Source organism: Cebus imitator, unplaced genomic scaffold (assembly GCF_001604975.1).
Source record: "Cebus imitator isolate Cc_AM_T3 unplaced genomic scaffold, Cebus_imitator-1.0 Scaffold182, whole genome shotgun sequence".
Taxonomy (NCBI): Eukaryota; Metazoa; Chordata; class Mammalia; order Primates; family Cebidae; genus Cebus; species Cebus imitator.
Window position 1 is genome coordinate 4,079,585 of NW_016107497.1, and position 22,457 is coordinate 4,102,041.

Below are 22,457 nucleotides of genomic sequence, written 5' to 3' on the forward strand. Positions count from 1 at the left end.
ATTTCTATTCTTGCTGGACATAATCATGTAAAATCAACAGAGATGAATGGATAAATAGATTAATGAATTAATGAAAGAAGTGAGATATAAAGCTTGACCCTCAAAGGTGACTAAGATTTCAACAGAACAAGAAAGTGGGGGTTAAACATACTTAATACTGCTATTTATGCCCTTCTCTTCCAGTCTTCTGCCTGTACCCAGGATACAACTTGGATATAATGAGCATAGCACAAGGAATGTTGGTTCAGTAGACCAGAGCCAATGTGTGGCTCTTCAAATACCTATCAAAAGGGAGAAGAGAAGGAATGGCAGGTGAGTGCACTTTTGAAGAGCATAATCCACCTGCATCCAGCTGTGCCCTGCTGGATACTGAGAGAACAGACGACCCCATGCAACCTGTCTGCCCCTCTCTCCACGTGTTCCAGTCCCAAATATATTGGGTTTTGCCCACTTGACAACAACTTACTGGCTCTGTAAATTTCCTCACATTGTTTAACATCTCTACATTTCAGCATTGTTCTTTTATAAAACAGATACTAAAAATAGCTGAGTGGATGCTCTGAAGATCGAATTACATTTGTATGACAACTAGAAAAGAACCTGCCACAGAATAGGTATTCAAAAAATGTTAGTTGCCCCAAATATATATAAATATTTTGGATTAGTCCTCCACAGAAACAGCCACTTACATTAAACTGTATATAATTCTAGTTCACATCATTTCTCCTCTTTGTCGCGGCTGAGAGCTGAATTAGGTAGAAAGCAGTTAGGGTGCAATCATATAGGTTGTCTGAGTATGTGTAACACTCATTTCTGTATTCTGCTCTAAACAGAGATTCTATAAGCACTGTGATTCAATCAGTTCCAATGGCTTAAAGCCTCTTGAGCAGCATACCAAATTTTAGATGCCAAAGTTTAATTACAATTTGCCATATGGATGAGCACTTCTCTATGTATTGAAAGACATCAGAAGATTCCTAAACAACGAGCAATCACACGTGGTAATTTTATCCAACTGGAACCAATTATATTTAGCATTTTTTATGAAAGAGGGAGAAAAATAAGAATGGACTCAAGAAAATATTTTTCTTTTATGACTTTTACCCTCTTTAAGGTGAATCGCCTAACAAAGTTACTTCTTACAACTCAAGAAGCATAACTGTCTAGAGAAAAAGAATTATGCAATGTCTTCCAGGAGGCAAACATTTTGTTACAGAATAAATGTGGGCTTTTAAGCACATCTGGCAATCATTCCACAACCTACAATGCTGGCATCCTAAAAATGTTTCATGATAATAATGTGTTACCAGAGGAGTTGATTACTTCAGGTCAGGAAAGGTTTCAACACAAAATAGGTGGTTTCCATGCAGAACACAGAGCTTCAAAGTCATCAGCTATGAGACCCACCATTAATCCAAGTGGTTGGGAAAGATGATGGCTCCTAATAGAGGAAGATCCAGATTCGAAGGTGGTTTTTACACGTCCTTTTTTCTGGAAGAGCAAGCTTCCACACTGCAAACATTTTACCAAAGTCCAGGTCTTGGCTTTATGGTTATAGATGCTATGTCTAAGGGTATAAGATTATAGGATTCTTTCCACATTCTAAACCACTACATATGTATAAGAAATCATGATGTCGCACATGCTCTTTTATTGATTTCATTTATCATTTGATAAATATGTCTTGCAAGAAAATCAGATCTTTCATTTTATTTGGAAATACCCCATACTGCAGCTGGGCTGTCATGTTCTGATGTGACTGCCCCTTTGGGGTCAGAGAGTAAAGCCACACCTCTGTGGGTCAGTGGCGGTATCTCTGCTTACAGGAGTGAACATATCTAATGTCAATCATCCAGGAAAGAAGGAGAATTTTAAAAGGAAATAAAGTTTGGAAAGTAGATCTTACAACAAAGAAAAAGTCATTCTTCAGTCTAGGCTGAGACTAAGCACTAGATCGATTGAGGACAGTCTGCAGAGGGAAAGCAAGAACACTCACTGCCAGATAGATGACACGGGGCCAGGCAAGGGTCAGTCCCTAAAAGACTATAAAAGAGCTGGAAGAGCAGTTATAGCCAGCCAGGAGTTTTTCTCTTTTTATTAATTCTCTTTGGTAAAGACATAACCTCCTCTCAGGTGTGCAGAGGAAACTTCAAGGGAAGAACTTCAGGCTAGAGAGCTAAAAGAAGAGTAGTACGCTAGTGGCAGTTGTGATTAGTGAAAGATTCCCTGAGAGATGAGTCTTTGTGACAGGCAGCTGGAATATAAGGCATAGGTATCTCTTTTGATATGGACATTCACTCTTCTACCTAACCTAGCTGATCCAGATGCTGTTTTTTAAAGTAGCCGGCATATTTTACTTCTTATTAGAATACACATCAAGGAAGAGGAAATCCCTTTGTTGAGGAATAAATTAAATGGCACCTTCTCTTTGCCAGGCACTGTGTTAAGTAGAGGGGGATGAAGGACAGTCCCACTTCTTGTGGCTTACATTATAGTAAGAGTTAAATGACACATGAACAAATAAGTGTAAAAATGTGTAGCAGATGTTTCAACAAACATGGTTGCCAAAAATGAGGGAGAGATAACAAGGATATGATAATTTAATATGATGCATAGGTCTGAGTCTATATTCTTCAATCTTAAACTTCTTTAAGACAATAGTTACCCTATTGGCAATCAATATCAGGAAAGATTCTCCAACTTATAGTCTGAATTTTTCATTCCCTTAGTTATTTGTCATTGTATTCAAGACTAATTTTTTTACCTGGAGAAAAGAAGGCTATACGTGGGGGCTTTTATTTACTTGCGGTCTCTAACATTACCTTTCTTAAATGGGGAATTCAAACTCTGGATCTTGGGGTTCATAAATCGGGGGTTCAGATCATCCAAAACCCTCCTGAAGTCAATAAAAATTTTAAAGAATCTCTGACCTATTTTTAAAAAGTCATTTTTTTGTTTTTTCATATGAAATAGAAGACAGAGTTAAGAATCACTTTCAGTTTCCCCTAAGACTGTGATTCAATGTCACCTTTTAAAAATGTTTAGTACATATCCATCAGAGACCTTATCAGCAGTAAAGCACTGACTCCATTAATAACTGGAGAGTAAACCTTTTATGTAATAGAAAAGACACAGTTCTTACAAGCTATACATTATATAACCAAGGTAATATCAAAATATGAGTTCCTTTCCACTGTAAATACTTTGATTTTTAAAACTCATTCATATTTCTATGTTTTGATTGATTTTTAGTATGTCCTCTTATCTATGGTATTCTGAAAATTAAATGATACATTAGAAAGGGTTTAATTTTCTGTTTTATACTACATTGGTATACTTCATGAACATGAGAATTCGTCATTTCTGGGAAATTCTTACCCATTATCTATTCAAGTGTTGCCTCTCCTCTTTCTAATGTTTTCTTTTCCCAGAACTCTTACCTTCTAGCTCCATTACTCTTAACGATGTTATAGTTTCTATTTTTCATGTCTCTGCATTTTGAGTATTATCATCAATTGAGGTCTGTCTAGTCTACATTTAACCCTTCCACTGAACTTTTTAAGAATTCTATTTTTTACTTATAGATGTTCTTTTTTTTTTCTGTAAAAATGTCTTGTTTTTTTCCTTAGGGTTTGATTTCTTCATTTATATTGTCAACATTTATATGTACGTTTTAAATATTCTTTTTCATGTTGTTTTATTACCTCAAGTTTTTAAAAGTCCACTCACTACTGCATGTAGTGTGTCAACTCTCAGTCATGGATTGTATCATCCACTGACTCTCACTCTTGGTCGATGATTTCCTTGTGTATTTTGTCATTCATTGTAGCTAGCATATCTTTAGCCAGACTTGCTTTCTTCCTGAAAATCCTAGGCAATCTAGATGCTTGGTACTATTCATTCATAATGATCTTGTGTTTTACTCTCATAGGAGCCCCAGGAGTATTTTCCAGGTTGAGAATTTCTAGGCTAGTTAGGTAGAGTATAAAAGCAAAAACAAAAAACCCAAAATTGAAATTCTCAAGGGGGAGGTTTCTCTTTGTCTTACTAATAAAGTTTCTTGTTCTGACTCTATGTTGGTGGGCATATATTTCTAGCCTATATTTTTATTTAATGGTTTTATGCAGGGCACAGGGATATCTCAGTTCCAGCTCTCTACTCACCTGGCACCAAGAGTTTACCTTCTTTCTGTCTCATATGGACATTAGATTCCAGGCTTCTTGGTCAGCAAGACCCATAACTCCTATGGTAGCCACATCATCACTTCACAATCTGTACTCACTTTTAACATCTTTGTTCTTGGCACATGGTAGATTGCTCTTCTATTTTTCCCAAAGTTGGGTAGTGTTTTAAAACTACTCAAAAGTCTTTCATTCAGTACTGCTAGGTGTAACTAGGTTAGGTGTTTGTAACCATAAATTTTTCACATTGTCTCCGTCAACTGCATTGCCAGTGCTTTAAAGTTTACTGTTTCATTATTCATAATTAATCATTTACTCCTTCCCAAGCAGAAAGTTTAGTTGGACTGTGTTTTCATGTCCTGAAATTTTAGAAATGCTTAACTTTTTTTAATGTCTGGGATTCTTCCCCAAATTCAGAAGTGATGAACTGTAGACATATCTTTAAAGTTCTAACTAAATAAAGGAAATCTGAAATTCCTCCTGGGAACTTGGCAGAACATGGGCCTTTCTTGCTAATCACCATTACAAATTGATCGAGTGTATTAATTGATTTGCTATTGAAAATCAAAAAAAAAAGAAAATCTGAGTCATTTTCTTCTAAACGCCATTTTAACTTGTTACTACTTTTACTATTTAAGGCTTTATAATATATAATTGCTCACAAATGAGATAATTTACCATAATTTTCAGAAGTAAAAGCCCCTTAAATATATACAAAAATCTTACTAATAAAACTATGCAACAGAAATTTTTGGCAAGAGTCACAGAATTTATTCCACAGAAATGACAACTTACAAAGACTTGAGATCTTATAAGTGAAAATCTCAATGATTTGAGAAAATGACAATATTCATATCTAAAATGTACTAGTGATTGCCACTTTCAGAAATACACCTCCCACTGGAAAAAAAATGAAATTGTATAAATCACAAGTCAAAAGCATATGAAAGAGTTGATTTCTACTCTACCAGAGAAAGTAATTTTCTTTAGCTCTTTCTCATACATCATAGGTATGGAATACTTTTGTTTATTGGTTAAAATTTTTCCATTAGTTGATTATTGAACTGGAAAAATTAAAACCTTGTCAGAGAAAACTGTGGATGAAAAATAACTATAGAATCTTTTGGAAATAATAGATTCATATAAAATCAAACTCAAATTCTAGAGCATGGCTCACTCTTACATGTATTACAGTACCTTTACATGACACAGAGGGTGGATGTTATGAATTGAAGCACATTAAAATATTTGTTTATCACCCTGGTGCTCAGTTCTATTTATTAAGAATAGTCCAGGATTCTCGAACTAAGAGAGAAAAATACATATTCACAAAATAGCACATGTGAATATGTATTTTGCCCAGGACAGCCTGGGCAGCACAGTGAGAACCTGTAGCTGAAAAACATAATAACAATAAACAGACAAATTAGGCAGTAAGCCACATTTGAAGAAAGCATTGGGGAAAGTTTTCAGGACAACGTGGAAATATTACTTTCTTTAGTCTCTCTCACTACTGATATATAACCACAAGTTTTTTAATCAAATATTTTTTGACAGACACAGTGACAAGTGATTATAGAGATTATAGAATAAAAAAAATGTTTTGTTCATGGTACAGTCTAATTTTTTAAAAGCAGTATAAACGTTTAGTCACTTACTTTAGTCGGGAGGTAATGGTGCCAGACCTATAACCCTAGGATATCTCAAGTTTAAGCCAATAAAAATTCCATCTGTACCTTAAACTTACACTTTCAAAGCAAACTTTTAAATAGCAGCATTTCCGAATATCCAGGATTAATTTTTTTTTTCTATTCTTATTTTTTCTCATCATATATCACCTTGTTATTCAGAGGGTGGTCCATGGATGAGCCACCTTGTCATCATCTAAGGGACTGTCAAGAATGCAGAACCTTGGGCTGTTCCTAAGACCTGCCTTCTCAAAACCTGCATTCTAACAAGATTTCCAGACACTCTTTATGCCACGCATTAAAGTTGGAAGAGTCTGTACTACGAGACATAAAAATATCTTCTAATTAAACACATCAAGTATAAGATTTCTTGGATGATGAAATTGTCCTGGAATTAGATATTGGTGATGGCTATGCAACTTTATGGATATACTAAATAATAGTGTATTGCACAACTTAAATGGGGGCATTATATGATATGGGAATTATGTCTTGATCTTTTAAAAATAAGAATATATAAAAAATTGTAAATGCTCTTAACTTGCACAGCACACAGATTAATGAAACCAGTTCTAACTATTTTCTTTTATCTTTGAGAAAAGTTAGATACTCTCTTTACTGGGACTCACCTCTTTTAGGTGCTCTTTTAGATCGCTTAGACGCAGCGATCCTTTACTGGGGCACACCTCTTACTTAGGAAGGGCACCGCAGCAGGCTTTGAGGCAGGCAGCCCTCACACACCACCCCATCTATTAGGAGGGTCTCCCAGGCTCCTAAGGGGAGGAATCCTCCCTCCAACTAAAGCTATTTATAGAGCTGAGAACCTGGAGAAACCGCTTGCGGGCGGATGTGACAAGTCAGGAAACGTAACTACCCAATCACCCGAAGGGGCAAGGGCTTAAATGCTATCTGCCCGCTGCACATGTGGTCACAGTGGTGTGGGGGAAGCGGAGTCTTTTCTTCTGGAGTCCACCCTGCTTACTCCCTACCTCTCCTCCCTCCACCCACCCCGCTAAAAACACTACCCTAGATTCACAAATAAACCTTGTAGTTACCCACAGGCCAATACAAACGACCCCGACGCCCTCACTTTTACAGCCCAGGAGTCTCCCGGCCCACTCCACTGACAGGCTCGTCTCCCCCGACGCCCGCCCCTGGTAAAAAACCTTCGCACAGCCAGTGGGGAGGCCTATTGATTCTATTTCTGTCTTCACCCCAAGGCCCCAGGACCGAGGAGAGAATATCCTGGGGAACATGTCCACCCCCTTCCAAGCACGCCTTCTAATTTTGGCTGTCCGGCAGTCCAAGAACCTCTGCGCTCAGCCTGAAGCGCTAAGCCAGGCGTGGAGACCGCCAGGCGCGCGAGTTCCAGAGTTACCCACAGGCAACCAGGCGGCTCCAACCCTTGGTGGTGTAGTCCTCTCTCCCACAGAGGCTGAGTCAAGGGCGCACATCTGAATCAGCCACCTGTTCCTATCATGCCTATTACGCAGCGATCCAGTCTCTTCGAGAGCACAGGATCAAGGGTTCTGGAGAAATCGACCAGCTCTTTCATCACCTGCAATGGTGTTGGTACTCGGCGGTGTCACTTTCGTGGGCAAACATATCCACGGGTACTCACCAGGAGCAAACCTAGACACACACACCCCCACTCCCCGCGCGCCCCTCCACTCACTCGGGTCCCAGCCCTGGCTCTCACAGACCTCCCAGCACCGTCTAGGAGGTACACACGCGGGTTCAGAGCGCGCGCGGACCGGGCTCGGCCACTTGTGAAAGCGCACAGCCTCCCTCCGCGCAGCCGGCGCCCGACCCGCCCGCGCCACTGGCACTCACAAGCAGGGGTAGTAGCCGTAAGAAGACAGCTGGGCGTGCGGGCAGCCGTCCTCTCCCAGCTCCGAGTCCATGAGCAGATAGTCCTGGCTCTCGTTGCGCCGCGCACCGGCTCCGACTGTGCCCCGGGGAGAACTGCCCCTCCGGGGCCCGAACTCCGGGCTCTGGCTCATGACAGGAACGCCCGACTGGCCTGGGTCCCACTCCCGGGGGAAGCGAGGGGACAGTTCCAGCAGGGACCCTGTGCGAAGGGCCCGCGTCAGCGGCCGAACCGGTCCCGAGCAGACCGGTGCCCAGGGGACGGCGATGAGGCAGGGGTGCAGATGCCCGCCGCGTGTGGCTCCCCCGCTGGCTCAGGGAGAAGTCACCACTTAAGGGGGTGAAAAGGGGACCCTGACCTGAGTGGGTCAGGCCGAGGAGACCCCGCGAGGATGCGTCCGGGGCTCCAGGGCAGAGAGAGCACAGGCGGGGCCGCGGGTGGCAGCAAAGCCTGAGAACAGAGAGCAAGGGAGACCGAGCTGAAGAGTTACTATGTCAACCGAGACTCTCCAGCCCTCAGCTCCCGCCTTCTTCCCCCGCATTCTCCGTCAAGATCCCCACCTTTAAAGGGATCAGAGCGACGTTCTAGAAAGCACCCAAAGCATGTCCTGTAGCCACAACTTTCAGGAGGCGGTATGAATCTGAACGAGGAGGAGCCAGGCACATACTTTTTCCCCCCTCTACTATTTAGTCGGCTTATTTAGTAAGGACCCAACTGTGGACTTTCTAGGAAGATTCTTTTAAGAACCACTCTCGAAGAGCCAAGGAAACCTGTTCCTTAAAAGGGATACGAGCCTCTTCTTTCTCCGGACTGCCTTCATTTTCTACGGGCATTTTCTCTCTTACTCTCAACTCCTAAAGTTATTATGACTCTTTGCTTTAAAAGCGAACAACGTTCTGTGTTCCCAAAGCCAGATGTTCCCAGTTTCTGAGGAAAACAACAAAAATAGGCAAGCATTTTCCGATGATAAGGATAAAGAGGCCAACAACCTGCTTACTTCAGAGAAAAAAATTTCCTTCCATCACTGCGAGTGCCAGAATTATTTTTCTGCCAGATGTTTCCCACATTTCCACACTTTTTATTTTTAAGACTTAGTTTTCAATTCTGATAAATATGCACACATGTGAGAAGTAAAAACTTGTCAACAAGGATGAATCAGTATTCGTAGACCTTTACACAGTAGTAGCCAATTAAGAATCCATTCATTCAGTTAACAAATATTTAATGAATGCCAACTGCGTTTCAAACTATTACAGAATTCAGAGGCAAACAAGCAGATGAGGCACCTGTCTGCCCTCATAGAGCTTTCATGGCAGAGAGGGGAATCGATTAAATAAGCAAATGAAAAAATATCAAAGACAAATGTTACAATGAAAATAAAACAGGTTGATGTGATGGCAGCTGGTGACTGACTACTTCAGATGAGATAGTTAAAAGAGGCCCCTCCAAGGAGGTGCTTATTAAGTTGAGACATGAGTGGCAAGCAGCCAGCCCTGAAAAGATCAGAGGCCCATTGCAATTGGATGGAAGAAAGCCAGACTGAAATCTGTCTGCAAAGGTGCCTATGCTTCCCACGAACAGGTGGACAACAAAATGAAAGTTGGAAGGGTGAGCAAAAGCAATCAATTTGATAAAGGGCAAAAAAGGTCACACATTTGGAAACTTCTGAGTTTGCCTTTAAATTTAGAACAGAAACTCAGAGCAGAAACCATTTTATCCCGGGGATCCAGCTTTGTATTTGTCACAGGTATGCAGGATGCATGCATGTTTATATGCGTGCTTGCATGCATGGATGCCTGGATGGATGGAATTTAGAAAAATAAAAAAAATGTTCTTGGCACCTGAAAGAACATTTTCTCTGGGGAAGCAAACAACCCTGGATCATTCTGAAGTCTGTTCTTTCTGATTTAAAAGGCTTCCTTTTGATCTCTCAACATGTAGAGCCATGATTTAAAATTCTTACAATTTTCTAGTTATCATATCTAGCAATAAGATATTCTGCCTGAAGTTTGTTTGTGGCAACTGCTATCTGTAAGTATACATTAGCTTTGATGCTTGAATGAATTAGTCAATATTTAGTTAAACTGCCAAACTCATCTCTTTGGCAACACCAAGTATGGGAAAACATTCATGGGAAAAGTAATATCAAACGTTTTCCACCCAACTCAAATTCTGTGAGTTAAAGCCAAGTTAGAAAACACTTGTAGTGTCAGTTGAAATGTTAATCTTTCATGTAAAAAAAAAATTGAGACATAATTTATTTTGCTGTTGTTACAGTTAGTTGAACTGTTTGTGCCTTTTCTCCTAATACTTTTTTTTCATTTACAGGTAACAACCTTCACACTGAAAAAATTACTACAGTAAACTTTTATTCTGAAATCAATTTATCATTTGGTAAGAGACAAGTTTTTCTCTGGTTGTTTTTAAGTATAGTGAGTACTAGACCAACAATCCCAGGGGCATTTACTGAGTACACAGAAGGAATAAGATGGTGTACAAATGTTAGAAGATTCTGAAAGAGCTTATGACATGATGAAGTGGGATCATTAGATCAGAAGTCTCAAATCCTGGATTTTCATTTCGGCCATTTCCCTAACTGAAGTTGCATGACTTCAGAGAGGTCATTAAATCTCTCTGCTTCAGTTTATTCAGTTTATTCAGTAAGCTGGTATACAATTATGGCTCAATCTCTAACTTCCCTCATTATATAGTTATCCATGCAGTTTTATCACTTCACATTAAAATCATGGTGAAACCAATTTAAAAAAAGACAAAACATGATCAAATAATATATTTTTGCATCTAATATTGAAGTATGAAGTAGATTTGGAGTCACGAAGAAAGCTGAGTGAACAAAGAAATGATAGTTTTTAAAGTTAAAATTGTTGGGTGAGAGCAGGACTGAGTTCTTACAGAGTTGGAAATTGCTATGCAATTATAGGTTATGTATGTTTATGTAGTATGTTGATGCTACGGAAATAAAATGAACACTCAATCATTAATTCTGAGATATGACAATGAAGTTGATCTATGTGTCTCTGGGCAGAGGAAGAGATGTCAATGAGAGAGGACCTTTGCCTCATTATACATATCTGCACTGTTTGATTAATAGATTGATTTTACAAACACTGATATTTTATATGTATGTATGTATAAAATACATATATATTATAAAATACACATACATATAAAATACATATATATTATATGTGTGTACGTGCATATGTGCTGTATTCACATAATATACATATAATAACAGTGTTTTGAAAAGCCGATAGGAGAAAAATGAGCATAGAAAAAGAATTGTCCTCTAGAGCAGTGTTCCCCAACTTTTTTGGCACCAGGGACTGGTTTTGTGGAAGACAATTTTTCCATGGACCTGTGGGGTGGGATGGATGGTTTTGGGAGTTTTTAAGTGCATTAAACTTATTGTACACTTTATTTCTATTATAATTAAATTTTAATATATAAGGAAATAATTATACAACTCACCATAATGTAGAATTGATAGGATCCCTGAGCTCATTTTCCTACCACTAGATGGTCCCATCTGGGGATGAGGGGAGACACTGACAGATCATCAGGCATATTCTCATAAGGAGCACACAACCTAGATTCCTCACATGTGCAGTTCACAATAGGATTCACTCTTTTAGGAGAATCTAATGCCCCCACTGATCTCACAGTAGGTAGAGGCTCAGGCTGTAATGCAAGTGATGGGGAAAAGTGTAAATACACGTGAAGCTTCGCCGGCTTGCCTACTGCTCACCTCCTGCTGTGTGGCCCAGTTACTAATAGGATGGGCAGCAGTCCATGGCCTGGGGTTTGGGGACCCCTGCTCTTGGAAGTCTCAGGCAAGAGCCCCAAAGGAAAAGGAAAAGAAATTGCCACTAGGAGCAAAAGGTTGAGAAAACATTAAATGCTTAATGACTCAAGAAGCTCAAAAGTTACACAAAGCTGCAGTTTGTGAGTTGCTGCTGCTGATGGGAAACAACTAGCATAGGAGTCTCTGGGAAATCTAGTTTGGAGTTGGTTGGCCAGAAGCACAGATAAAAGTTTAGTCATGGTTTCATCTGGATATTTTAAAGCATAAGCCCTGACTCCTACCACATGTAAAAACAGAAGCACCTCAGAAGTTGCAGAGGGGCTGATTCTCTATGAATGAAGGTGCTCTGCAAACTCCAGTTTGAGGCAAATTTGAGCCGGTGCTACTATATCTATGAACCTCAATTTCTTAATTTTTAAAATAAAGAGGTTATGATAATTTATATTTAGTATCTCTCTTGCAGCTAAAATGTTAAGTTATTAACCATCAGAAACAAATAGAAGACTCTATGGATTGCTAATTTCATTTTTGCTGTATTTTGAGCTTGACATAGATATTGTCCAAAATTCTAACACTATCACAGACTTATTTTATAAGCACTTGTGATTAATGAGGTTTCACTTAGAGAAAAATTTATGTTGGACTACATTAACATCTCTTTTGGCATAATTATTGGGACATTTTTAGTAAACTATTTACCAAGAGCATAGTGTGATATGTTGGTCAGCATGATTGAAAAATATGAGCTGGGTAACAAAGGAATGATTCATAAATATTTAGAAGATGGTTGAAAAGAGTATTGATTTATAGAACAATGTCACCCAAGTTTGGTAAATAAAGACATATCAAGAATGGACTGAACCACTTTTGCTTTTTTGTCTTATTTTGTTTTTGCTGGTTTTTGTTTTGTTTTGTTTTAGTTTTCTTTCACTGGAGATGTTCAAATACAACTTGGACCTCAAGTTTCCACATATACTACAAAGGAAATAAATATACTTATGGAAAGTTAAAGGAAAACTAAGGTCCTTTAAGAAAAAGTCTAAAATTCAAAAACTAATCACTATCTCCATGGATCCAAAAAGTTGACAAAGTTTAATATCTATTGTTCATTTATTAAAAGAAAATAAGAAAAAGCTTAGTAAACTAAGAGTAACAGACACATTTTTGACGTAGCGAAGAAAACTGTTTTAGATAAAATCGAGATGGGGAAATACCAGCGATGTTTCCATTAACATAAGAAATCAAATAAAGATGTGTGTAATTATCATTACTATTTTTTATAGCTAAAAACTTCAACAGTAAGTAAAATAAAACATAACAAAAAGTTTGAAATGAGAACATAAATCTACTACTTTACAGGCTATATAATAGTCTACTATAAAAAATTCAATATTTTTAACCAAAAATAGTTAAATTCAAAAGTGAGAAATGTGTTTGGTACAGTCCCAGATAATAAAAGTAAATAATAAAAATTCAGTAGTTTTCCTTTATATTGTCAAGAGCCAGTCAAAATATAATAAAAGCTATAACATATAAAATAGAAATATGTTTAACAGAGAATTATAAAACCTATGAAATGAAAATTAAATCTTCACTAAGACCTAACTGAAAAATAATCAAAGATCTATATTAAATTATATAATACATTTTATTGGTAATTTCATTATACTCATATTAAATTTACACATTTAGTAGAATGTAATAGTTTCAATATTGTCTTCCTAAGGACAGGTTTTTCTCTACTGTTTATTTTTTCACATTTCTAAAAATAAATTTATAAAAGAAAGAAAAATTCAAAAAAGAAAAGCAATGAAAGAAACTTGGTCTAAAAAATATGAAATGATTTAATGAAACCACAATAAATAATGTAAATTGGTACCCACAAACTAGAAATATATGAATAATTTAATAGAAAGAATAAAGGATACAAAGTATTTTAAGGTATGATAAAGACCACATATTAAGTCAATTAGAGAAGTGAAGGAATGTGGAATAAATTAAATGGAATAAGAGATTTCTGTCTCATACCTTTGCCAAAAATGGTATGCGTTAGTAAGTCAAACGTAATTAAATAATTTGAAAAACCTACTAAAGTTACAGTTAACTTTTTAAAGTGTATAATCAACACATTTAAAAAGATTAAAATCATATCAAGTATCTTTTTTTGCCAAAATGGCATGAAACTAGAAATACATAACAGTAAGGAGACTGGAAAATTCACAAGTATTTTGAAATTAAACAACATACTTCTGAACAATCAATGGATCACAGAACTAATCAAAGGGAAAATTAAAAAATATATTGAGACAAATGACATGTAAACACAACTTACAAATTATGGGAAGTGGCAAAGGTAGTTCTAAGAGAAAAGTTTGTAGCAAAAAAACACCTACATTGAAAAAGAAGAAAGACCTCAAATAAATAACCTAACATCATTCCTCAAAAAAAAACAACAACAAAACAAAAACAAAAACAAATAAAAAAGAACAACCTAAGTCTATAGCTAGTAGAAAGAAGGAAATAACAAAGATCAGAGAAGAAATAAATAAAATAGAGACTCAGAAAACAATATAAAAGAGTAGCAAAATTAAGAGTGGGTCTTTTGAAAAGATAGAATTGATAAACCTTTATGTAGGCTAATAATAATAAAAAAAAAAGAGACTCTAAAGTCAGAAATGAAAAGGGAAACATTACAACTTACACAGAAATACAAAAAATCTTGAGACTATTACAAATAAGAATATAGCAACAAATTGTATAGTTTAGAAGAAATAGATAAATTTCTAGAAACTTACAATCAACCAAGACTAAACTATAAAGAAACAGCATATCTGAACAGACCAATCACAAGCAGGAAGACTGAATCAGTAATCAAAAATCTTCTGTCAAAGAAAAGCCTAGCACCTGATGTCTTCACTGGTGAATTCTACAAAACATTTAAAGAAGAATTAGTACCAATCCTTCTGAAATTACTTCAGAAAACTGAAGCAGGGGGAATACTTCTATACTCATTTTATAAGCCCAACATTACCCTGATACCAAAGCCAGACAAAGGCATTACAAGAAAAGAAAATTATAATATCCTCAATTAACATCGATGCAAAAATCCTCAACAACATGCTAGCAAACTGAATTCAACGATACATTAAAAGGATGGTACACCATGATCAAGTGGCATTTTTCCCTGGAATGTGGTATGGTTCAACATGGGCAAATCCATAAACATGATATACGTATTAACAGAATATAGCACAAAAACCAAATGATCATCTCAATAGTTGAAGGAAAAGCAGTTTACGAATCTCAACATCCTTTCATGATTAAAAACTCTTGAGAAACTAGAAACAGAAGCATTGCACCGCAGCACAATATAGGCTATATATGACAAGCCCACAACTAATATCATCTCAATGGTAAAAACTGAAATCTTTTCCTCTAAATCAGGAGTAAGACAAGGATGTCCACTCTTCCTACTTCCATTCAACACAGCATACTGGAAATTCTAGCCAGAGCAATTAGGCAAGAGAAAGAAATAAAAAGCATTCAAATTGGAAAGGAAGAAGTTAAATTGTCCCTGTTTGTAGATAACATAATCTTATAGTTAGAAAATATTAATGATTCCACCAAAAAAAAACTATTAGACATAATAAACAGTATAGTAAAGTTGCAGGATACAAAATCAACATACAATAGTCATTGCATTTTTATTTTTTAAAAAAACAAATTATCCAAAAAGAAATCAAGAAAACAATCTTATTATCAATAGTTAAAAAAAAATACTTAGGAATAAATTTAACCAAGGCAAAAGACTTGTACACTGAATTATGAAACACTGAAGAATGAAAGTGAAGAAGACATGGATACATAGAAAGATACTTTATGTTCATGGATTGGAAGAATTAATACTGTTAAAATGTTTATACTACCCAAAGTTAGCTACAAATTCTCTCCATCAAAATTCTGGTGACATTTTCCCAGAAATAAAAAAATTCTAAAGCATTCATGGAACCACAAAAAAACCCTGTGATGGTTAATTTTGAACTTAACTTGATTAAGGTATACTCAGATAGCAGGTAAGATATTATTTATTCTTAATGTTTCAGGAATAACTGATACCTCTTTTGCTAAAAGGGAAGCCCGGTAGCTGTGGTTTCGATTAGATGATCGGGCTATCGCAGGTATGTCTGTGTGGATGTTTCCAGAGGAGATTAGCATATGAGTTGGTGGTCTGAGTGGGGAGGACTTACCCTCAATGTGAGTGGGCACATCCAATCAGTTCTGGGCTCTAGTGGAGCAAAGGCAGAGAAAGGGAGAATTCTCACTTTCTCTCCCTGAGACAGGACATCCTTCTTCTCCTGCCCTTGGACATGAGAACTCCAAGTTGTCTGGTCTTTGAACTACAGGACTCATAACAGTAGCCCTCAGGATTTCCAGTATTCAGGATTGAAAATTACACCACAGCTTTATTGGTTCTGCAGTTTGGAATTGGACTGAGACACATTGCTGTCTTTCCTGGTTTTCCCGCTTGAAGATGGTCTGCAAGATTTCTCAACCTCCAAAATCAAGTGCGCCAGTTCTAATAAATAACTTTTCATATATCTCTCTATATATTCTATTGGCTCTGTCTCTTTGGAGAACCTTGACTAAAACAACCCTAAGTAGTCAAAGCAATCCTGAGGAAAAATAACAAAGCTGGAGGCATGACACTACCTGATCTCAAAATCTGCTATAAAACTATAGTAATCAGCATGTACTGACATAAAAACAGACACACAGGCCAATGGAACAAAATAGAGAGCCCAGAAATAATAATAACATTATTATATATAGATAAAAATAATAGTAATATAAGAGTAATAATCTGTGACAAATACATAAATACATATATATACAAATAGGTATAAATACTTAAAGTGTATATCCATGAATGCACGGTTAGTGAATGGAAACTATTTTCTTTTCCTGCCATTTATTCATTATGCAATATTTGATTGAAGTGGTTATTATCCATTATCATCATAATTTATTTTGCTGCTCAAATGGTCTAGATTTGTCACTTTGATCAGCCTCTGAAAACCCCTCCATATCAGTTTATAGAAATCTTCTTCAATCTTTTAAGTTGATGTATTGTTATGTAAATCCATTGTGTAAATCAAGGATTTACAAATTAAGGCCCAGAGGCAAAATCTGACCTACCATTTGTTTTTGTAAATGATCTTTGATGCAGGGCCATGCACATTTGTTTATGTTTTTTATTGCTGCTTTTGGATTACAACCACAGATTTAGTAATTGAAATACAGACTATGTGAGTCAAAAATTCCTCCCTGGTTTTTAAGAAAATTTTGCTGTCCTTTTGTGAAAATTAATCATAATTTGTTCAAACAATGTCCAATGCATTGATATTGAAATTGTACCCAATATTTTTAACTATTAATAATGCTATAATGACTAGTCTTGTGTATGTGTGTTTTCATATGATTGGAGGTTAATATGGTTTGGCTGTGTCGCTGCCCAAATCTTATCTTGAATTGTAGCTCCCATAATTCCCAGATGCCTCCATGCAAGATGTGACTTTGCTCCTCTTTTGCCTTTCACTATGATTGTGATTCCCAGACATGAGGAAGTGTGAGTCCATTAAACTTTTTTCCTTCATACATTATTCAGTATGTCTTTGTTAGCAGTGTCAGAACAGACAAATACAAAGGTATATCTCTAGGATGAATACCTACAAGTGGAATTGATGGATCAAAAGCAAGCACAGAGTTACTTCAATCTGAAAACTGGTGCCTAATTAAATTTGGATAAAATTTTTCTAATTATATGTTCAAATATCTTTTTCTGGCCCATTCTCTTGTCTCTTTCTGAGACTCCAAATAAATACATGTATGTTATGTGTTTAGTTTATTTCATTCTTATTTTTCTTGTTCTTCTTCATATTATTTTCTATTGATCCATTTTAAATTCTCTGTTCTTTTTCTCTGTCATCTTGATTCTGCTAAGACAATAAAATATTTTTTTTTAATTTCAGATATTACATCCAAAATTTTGGATACTTTTTTATACATAAAGGATAAGGTAATAAAGAATAAAGCATATCTAGTCTTCATTTCTATATTTATGCAAACGATGTCTTCCTTTACTTTAGATATTTTCTATCAATATTTTCTTTTTCTTCATTGCACATAGTTATAACAACTCCTTTAAAGCCCTTATCTACTACTTCCAACAAGTGCATCATCTTTGTTCATTACCTTTTCCTTTAAAAATAGGTCGTATTGGGGCAGTGTTGTCTGGTGGGTGTTGGAGACCTATGTCACTGCCGCTCTCACCATGGCTTGGGTCCAGACTTCGCCACAGCCTCTCAGGAGATGTGGGCCCTCAGAATCTCTTTAGTGCCAGATTCCAGACTGCAGACAGCCCCGTGAAAGCAGGATAAAGAGCCTCTGAATGGACTCTTCCTGGGAAGCTTTGCTAATTTGCAGCAGCTGGACCATGTTTCTCATTAACATCTGTCTGTCAGCTTAGTCATCACATCATTTCACTGCAGTGGCAGGGACTCAGCTCGGAATTCTGTATAGAAAAAGCACCTGGATCCCAGTTTTTCAATGGCTTCAAGACAACTAGAAGTCCCTGTTCTTGAGGCTGGTGGGGTTCTAGGCAAGACATTCCTGCCCACAAGGATACACCGTCGAGCTTCCAGCTACAAAGATGCCCTCGAGAACCCAGTGCCCACGACTCCTTCTCCATCGGACACGGGCAGTGTCCCCTAGAAGCCACTGATTCCAGAGCACAATATCAGTGCCTCACTAAGGTGGAGAAAGGTGAGGCCAGTCTACCCTCCCCTGCCATGACCCTGTTATCAGCCACTGACAGAGTGGAGAAGTTCCCAGTGGTGAAGGCTAAAGCTACCCATGTCATCGTGAATTATCTGATCACAAAACAAACCCAGGGAAGCATTCAGCATTTTGGACGACAGGCAGGGCTGAGAGATGTTGGCTACACACACCACCGGGGACTTACCACCAAGGAGACCAAGCACCTTCCAGTGGCAGAAGCACTCCACAAACTGGAGCTGCAAATTGGAGAGATAACAAAAGAAGAGACGCACCCTTATCAGCCCAGTCACCCCAAGCACCACTCCTCATTCTTCCCCTAAGCAGAAGCCCAGAGGCTAGTTCACTTCTGGTTCTTCCACAGCCCTCCCTGGGCCAAATCCTAGCACCATAGATTATGGAAGTGGAGATAAGGACAGAAACTTGTCAGGTAAGTGGACCCTCTTTGGACCAAGATCCCTTCAGAAGTATGATTCTGGAAGTTTTGCCACCCAGGTCTACCAAGGAGTCCAGAAGCCTTCTCCCATGGAACTGATTCATGTCCAGGCCAACTGAATGGCTGAAGACCCAGCAACCTTGAAGCCACCCAAGATGGACATCCTAGTGATGGAAGAGACAGCCACCACGGACCCATAAGCTCAAACCTCATATCTTGAATGTGCTCACACCCACTGGCTTCTAGAGCCCTTTCTATTCCAGGGACCCAGTAAAGGGGGTTTCTTGCACCCAAATCCCCTTTTACATTGGCTCTTACATAGGAAAGGTACATTTCTAAAAACCTGTTAAATTGAGGCTAGCGCTGGAGACATAATTGGTTTTTAAGAAACATTAGTACAGGGCCGGGCGCGGTGGCTCACGCCTGTAATCCCAGCACTTTGGGAGGCCGAGGCGGGTGGATCACAAGGTCAAGAGATCGAGACCATCCTGGTCAACATGGTGAAACCCCGTCTCTACTAAAAATACAAAAAATTAGCTGGGCATGGTGGCGCGTGCCTGTAATCCCAGCTACTCAGGAGGCTGAGGCAGGAGAATTGCCTGAACCCAGGAGGCGGAGGCTGCAGTGAGCCGAGATCGCGCCATTGCACTCCAGCCTGGGTAAGGAGAGAGAAACTCCGTCTCAAAAAAAAAAAAGAAACGTTAGTACAAAGCTTGCCCTTGTTGTGAGCAAGAAGCCATTTTGTACTGCTTTAAAGTTGGACTGAATAATCTCAGCAGGGATGTATGGGGGATCTCATTACCTGTTTTTTTCATCATTTACTCTAGGCAAGAATTTCAATCATTGCTTACTAGATAAAGAATGTTTGTGCTGTTCTGAAACCCAGGCTCTTGATTCCTTTACCACTATCCATGTGAGCATTTACAAATCATGGCATAGAGGTGCTCACTGACTCATTGAGATGACTCTAACCCTCTTGACTGCTGGTGCTGTGCTCCAGCCTTGTCATTTAGGGGACCCAAGATCTGTTTGGAACCTGGGTACCTGTAAAAGCCAGACTTGGCATGGGCCCCTCTTTCTAGGCTGAACCTTGAGTCCCCCTGCTTTTTGGTAGATCTAATGGATCACTGTCCTGCAGCCATTTCTTCATGTGGGGCCTCTTAGGCCAGTACTGGGAGAGGCATGCTTCTGTTTCTATGCCGCAGAACAAACACTAGTTTGGTAAAATATTTCTTGTGCTTTAAAGTGAGATTAATTTAACTCCAATTTGATTAAAGACTTTCTAAGAAAGAAAATTCAGTCTGCTGAACTGTTACAGGTAAATGGAGATTAAACTCTTTTAAAGTAAAATAAGATGACAGGTTATAGTCTTGAGGCTCATGTGAAATCAGTGTTACCTTATTTTGATATGATTGTTCACATCAGGGACCAAAACGTCTGGAGTGGGAGGTGAAAGAATTCAAACTTTTCTGTACGAAAGCATTTTTCACGAAAATGAGCCTCATTTCTTTACACAACGCATAACTTTACTGAGGAAAAGAAATAGGGAAACTGCCTTTTTATTTCTCCTCACTGTGTACAAGTTCAGTCGTTGTCTTTAACACTGTCTCAAACACTCATTTTTGTTTTGGATAGTATCTCATCAGCATAAGAAGCTGGCCTTTCCATAGAGAGGCCTGGGGTCTAGAATTATCAGAACAATTAATTTGTTTGTGTCTTCTATTATGATCTCTTATTTTAACAACAACAAAAAAATCCTTACTACTTTCTCAGAAAAAAAAAAAAAATAGGTCACATTTCCCTAGTTCTGTATTTGTCAGATAATAAGAATGAGATCCTGTCATTTGCAACAACATAAAACTGGAGATCATTGTGGTAAGTGAAATAAGCCAGGCCCAGAAAGACAAACTTCCCATGTTCTCATTCACTTGTGGAAGCCAAAAATTAAAACAATTGAATTCATGGACACAAAGAGTAGAATGGTGGTTCTAGAGGCTGGGAAGGGTAGTGGGTATGGCAGGGGCATGGTTAATGCGTACAAAAATATAGTTAGAATGAATAAGACCTAGTATTTGACAGCACAACAGCATGACTACAGATGTTTCAGGCCTTGAACAAGAACATCAAAATAAGGTAACACTGGTTTCACATGAGCCTCAAAACTATAATCTAACTGTACCTACCATCTTACTTTACTTTAAAATAAATAAAATGTAATTTATTGTATATTTTAAAATAAATAAAAGAGTATAATTGGATGGTTTGTAACACAAAGAAAGGATAAATGCTTGAGCTGATGGTTATTCCATTTATCCTGATGTGATTACTGTGCATTGTATGTCTGAATAAAAATATTTAATGTAAGGTGGTTTTATCCAGTTCTGTGAAGAAGGTCATTGGTAGCTTGATGGGAATAGTGTTGAATCTATAAATTACTTTGGGCAGTATGGCCATTTTCACGATATTGATTCTTCCTAACCATGAGCATGGAATGTTTCTCATTTGTATGTGTCCTCTCTGATTTCCTTGAGCAGTGGTTTGTAGTTCTCCTTGAAGCGATCCTTTACATCCTTTGTTAGTTGTATTCCTAGGTATTTTATTCTCTTTGTAGCAATTGTGAATGGGACACAAGAACAGAAAATCAAACACCGCATGTTCTCACTCACAGGCAGGTGTTAAACAATAAGAACACGTGGACACAGGGAGGGGAGCATCACACACTGGGGTCTGTTTTGGGGGCCAAGAGAGGGACAGCAGCGGGGTGGTGATGTTGGGGAGGGTTAACATGGAGAAATGCCAGATGTAGATGACAGGGGGATGGAGGCAGCAAACCACATTGCCATGTGTGTACATATGTAACAATCCTGCAGGATCTGCACATGTACCCCAGAACTTAAAGTACAATTTTAAAAAAAAAGTATTTCATGTATAACATAAATATATACACCCAGTGTGTACCCACAAAAATTAAATCTATATATGATTGTAACCTAGGCAAAATGAATATAAGGTTTTGAAGACTGGAAAAGTCTTATTTTTTTTTTTATAAAGGAATTCACTTGATCAAACTTAAATTGCAAATTATTTCTTTGGGGTGGCAGCTCAAGGCAGATCTTTTATTTTAGCTGTGCTACTTTGAATCTACCCCCATGTAGGCTTAGTTCCAGCCAGATTTGGCCAGAGTTGTTTACATAATCTGAAAATCACCCCCATTATGACTCTCTTCTTTTAGGGATCTTCTCTGTCTTCCTAGCACCTGAGACTGTCCTGAATTTTGTCCTCTTGTCTACAAGCCATTAAGGTTATGAGTTTTCTACTGTAGATTTTCCCACCCCACTTTGTGGCAATTTTGGCCTCTCCTCCAATAAAAGTTAAAAAAAGGAGAAATGTACTCCAAATGGGACTCTCCTTTCAAGTTTTCACTCCCCTCAAGAATTATCCTGCTTTCATTCATTCTCAAGTGCCTTTGTATGTTTTTTTGCCTTTTTCCCAGAATTAATACTTGTTAAATATGGCAGATGTGAGTCTTGTAGAAACTTAATTTACCATATAGAAGCAGGCAAATCATAGTTTAACCACTTAAAACTAAAGACAATGAGATAATCTTGAAAGCAGCCAGTAG

At 37.9% G+C, this 22,457-nt stretch overlaps 1 protein-coding gene and 1 pseudogene across 1 annotated transcript in view; one reads left to right on the forward strand and one right to left on the reverse strand.

Moving 5' to 3' along the window:
• The window catches only part of TRPC6 (transient receptor potential cation channel subfamily C member 6), a 135,603-nt gene extending 127,731 nt beyond the window's left edge, over positions 1-7,872 (reverse strand). Inside the window, exon 1 of the mRNA XM_017545922.2 lies at positions 7,703-7,872. Coding sequence (XP_017401411.1) covers positions 7,703-7,872 — 170 coding nt within the window. The remainder of the gene's footprint in view (positions 1-7,702) is intronic.
• Positions 7,873-18,002: 10,130 nt separating this feature from the next.
• On the forward strand, positions 18,003-19,081 carry LOC108316162 (annotated as a pseudogene).
• The last annotated feature ends 3,376 nt before the right edge of the window (positions 19,082-22,457 follow it).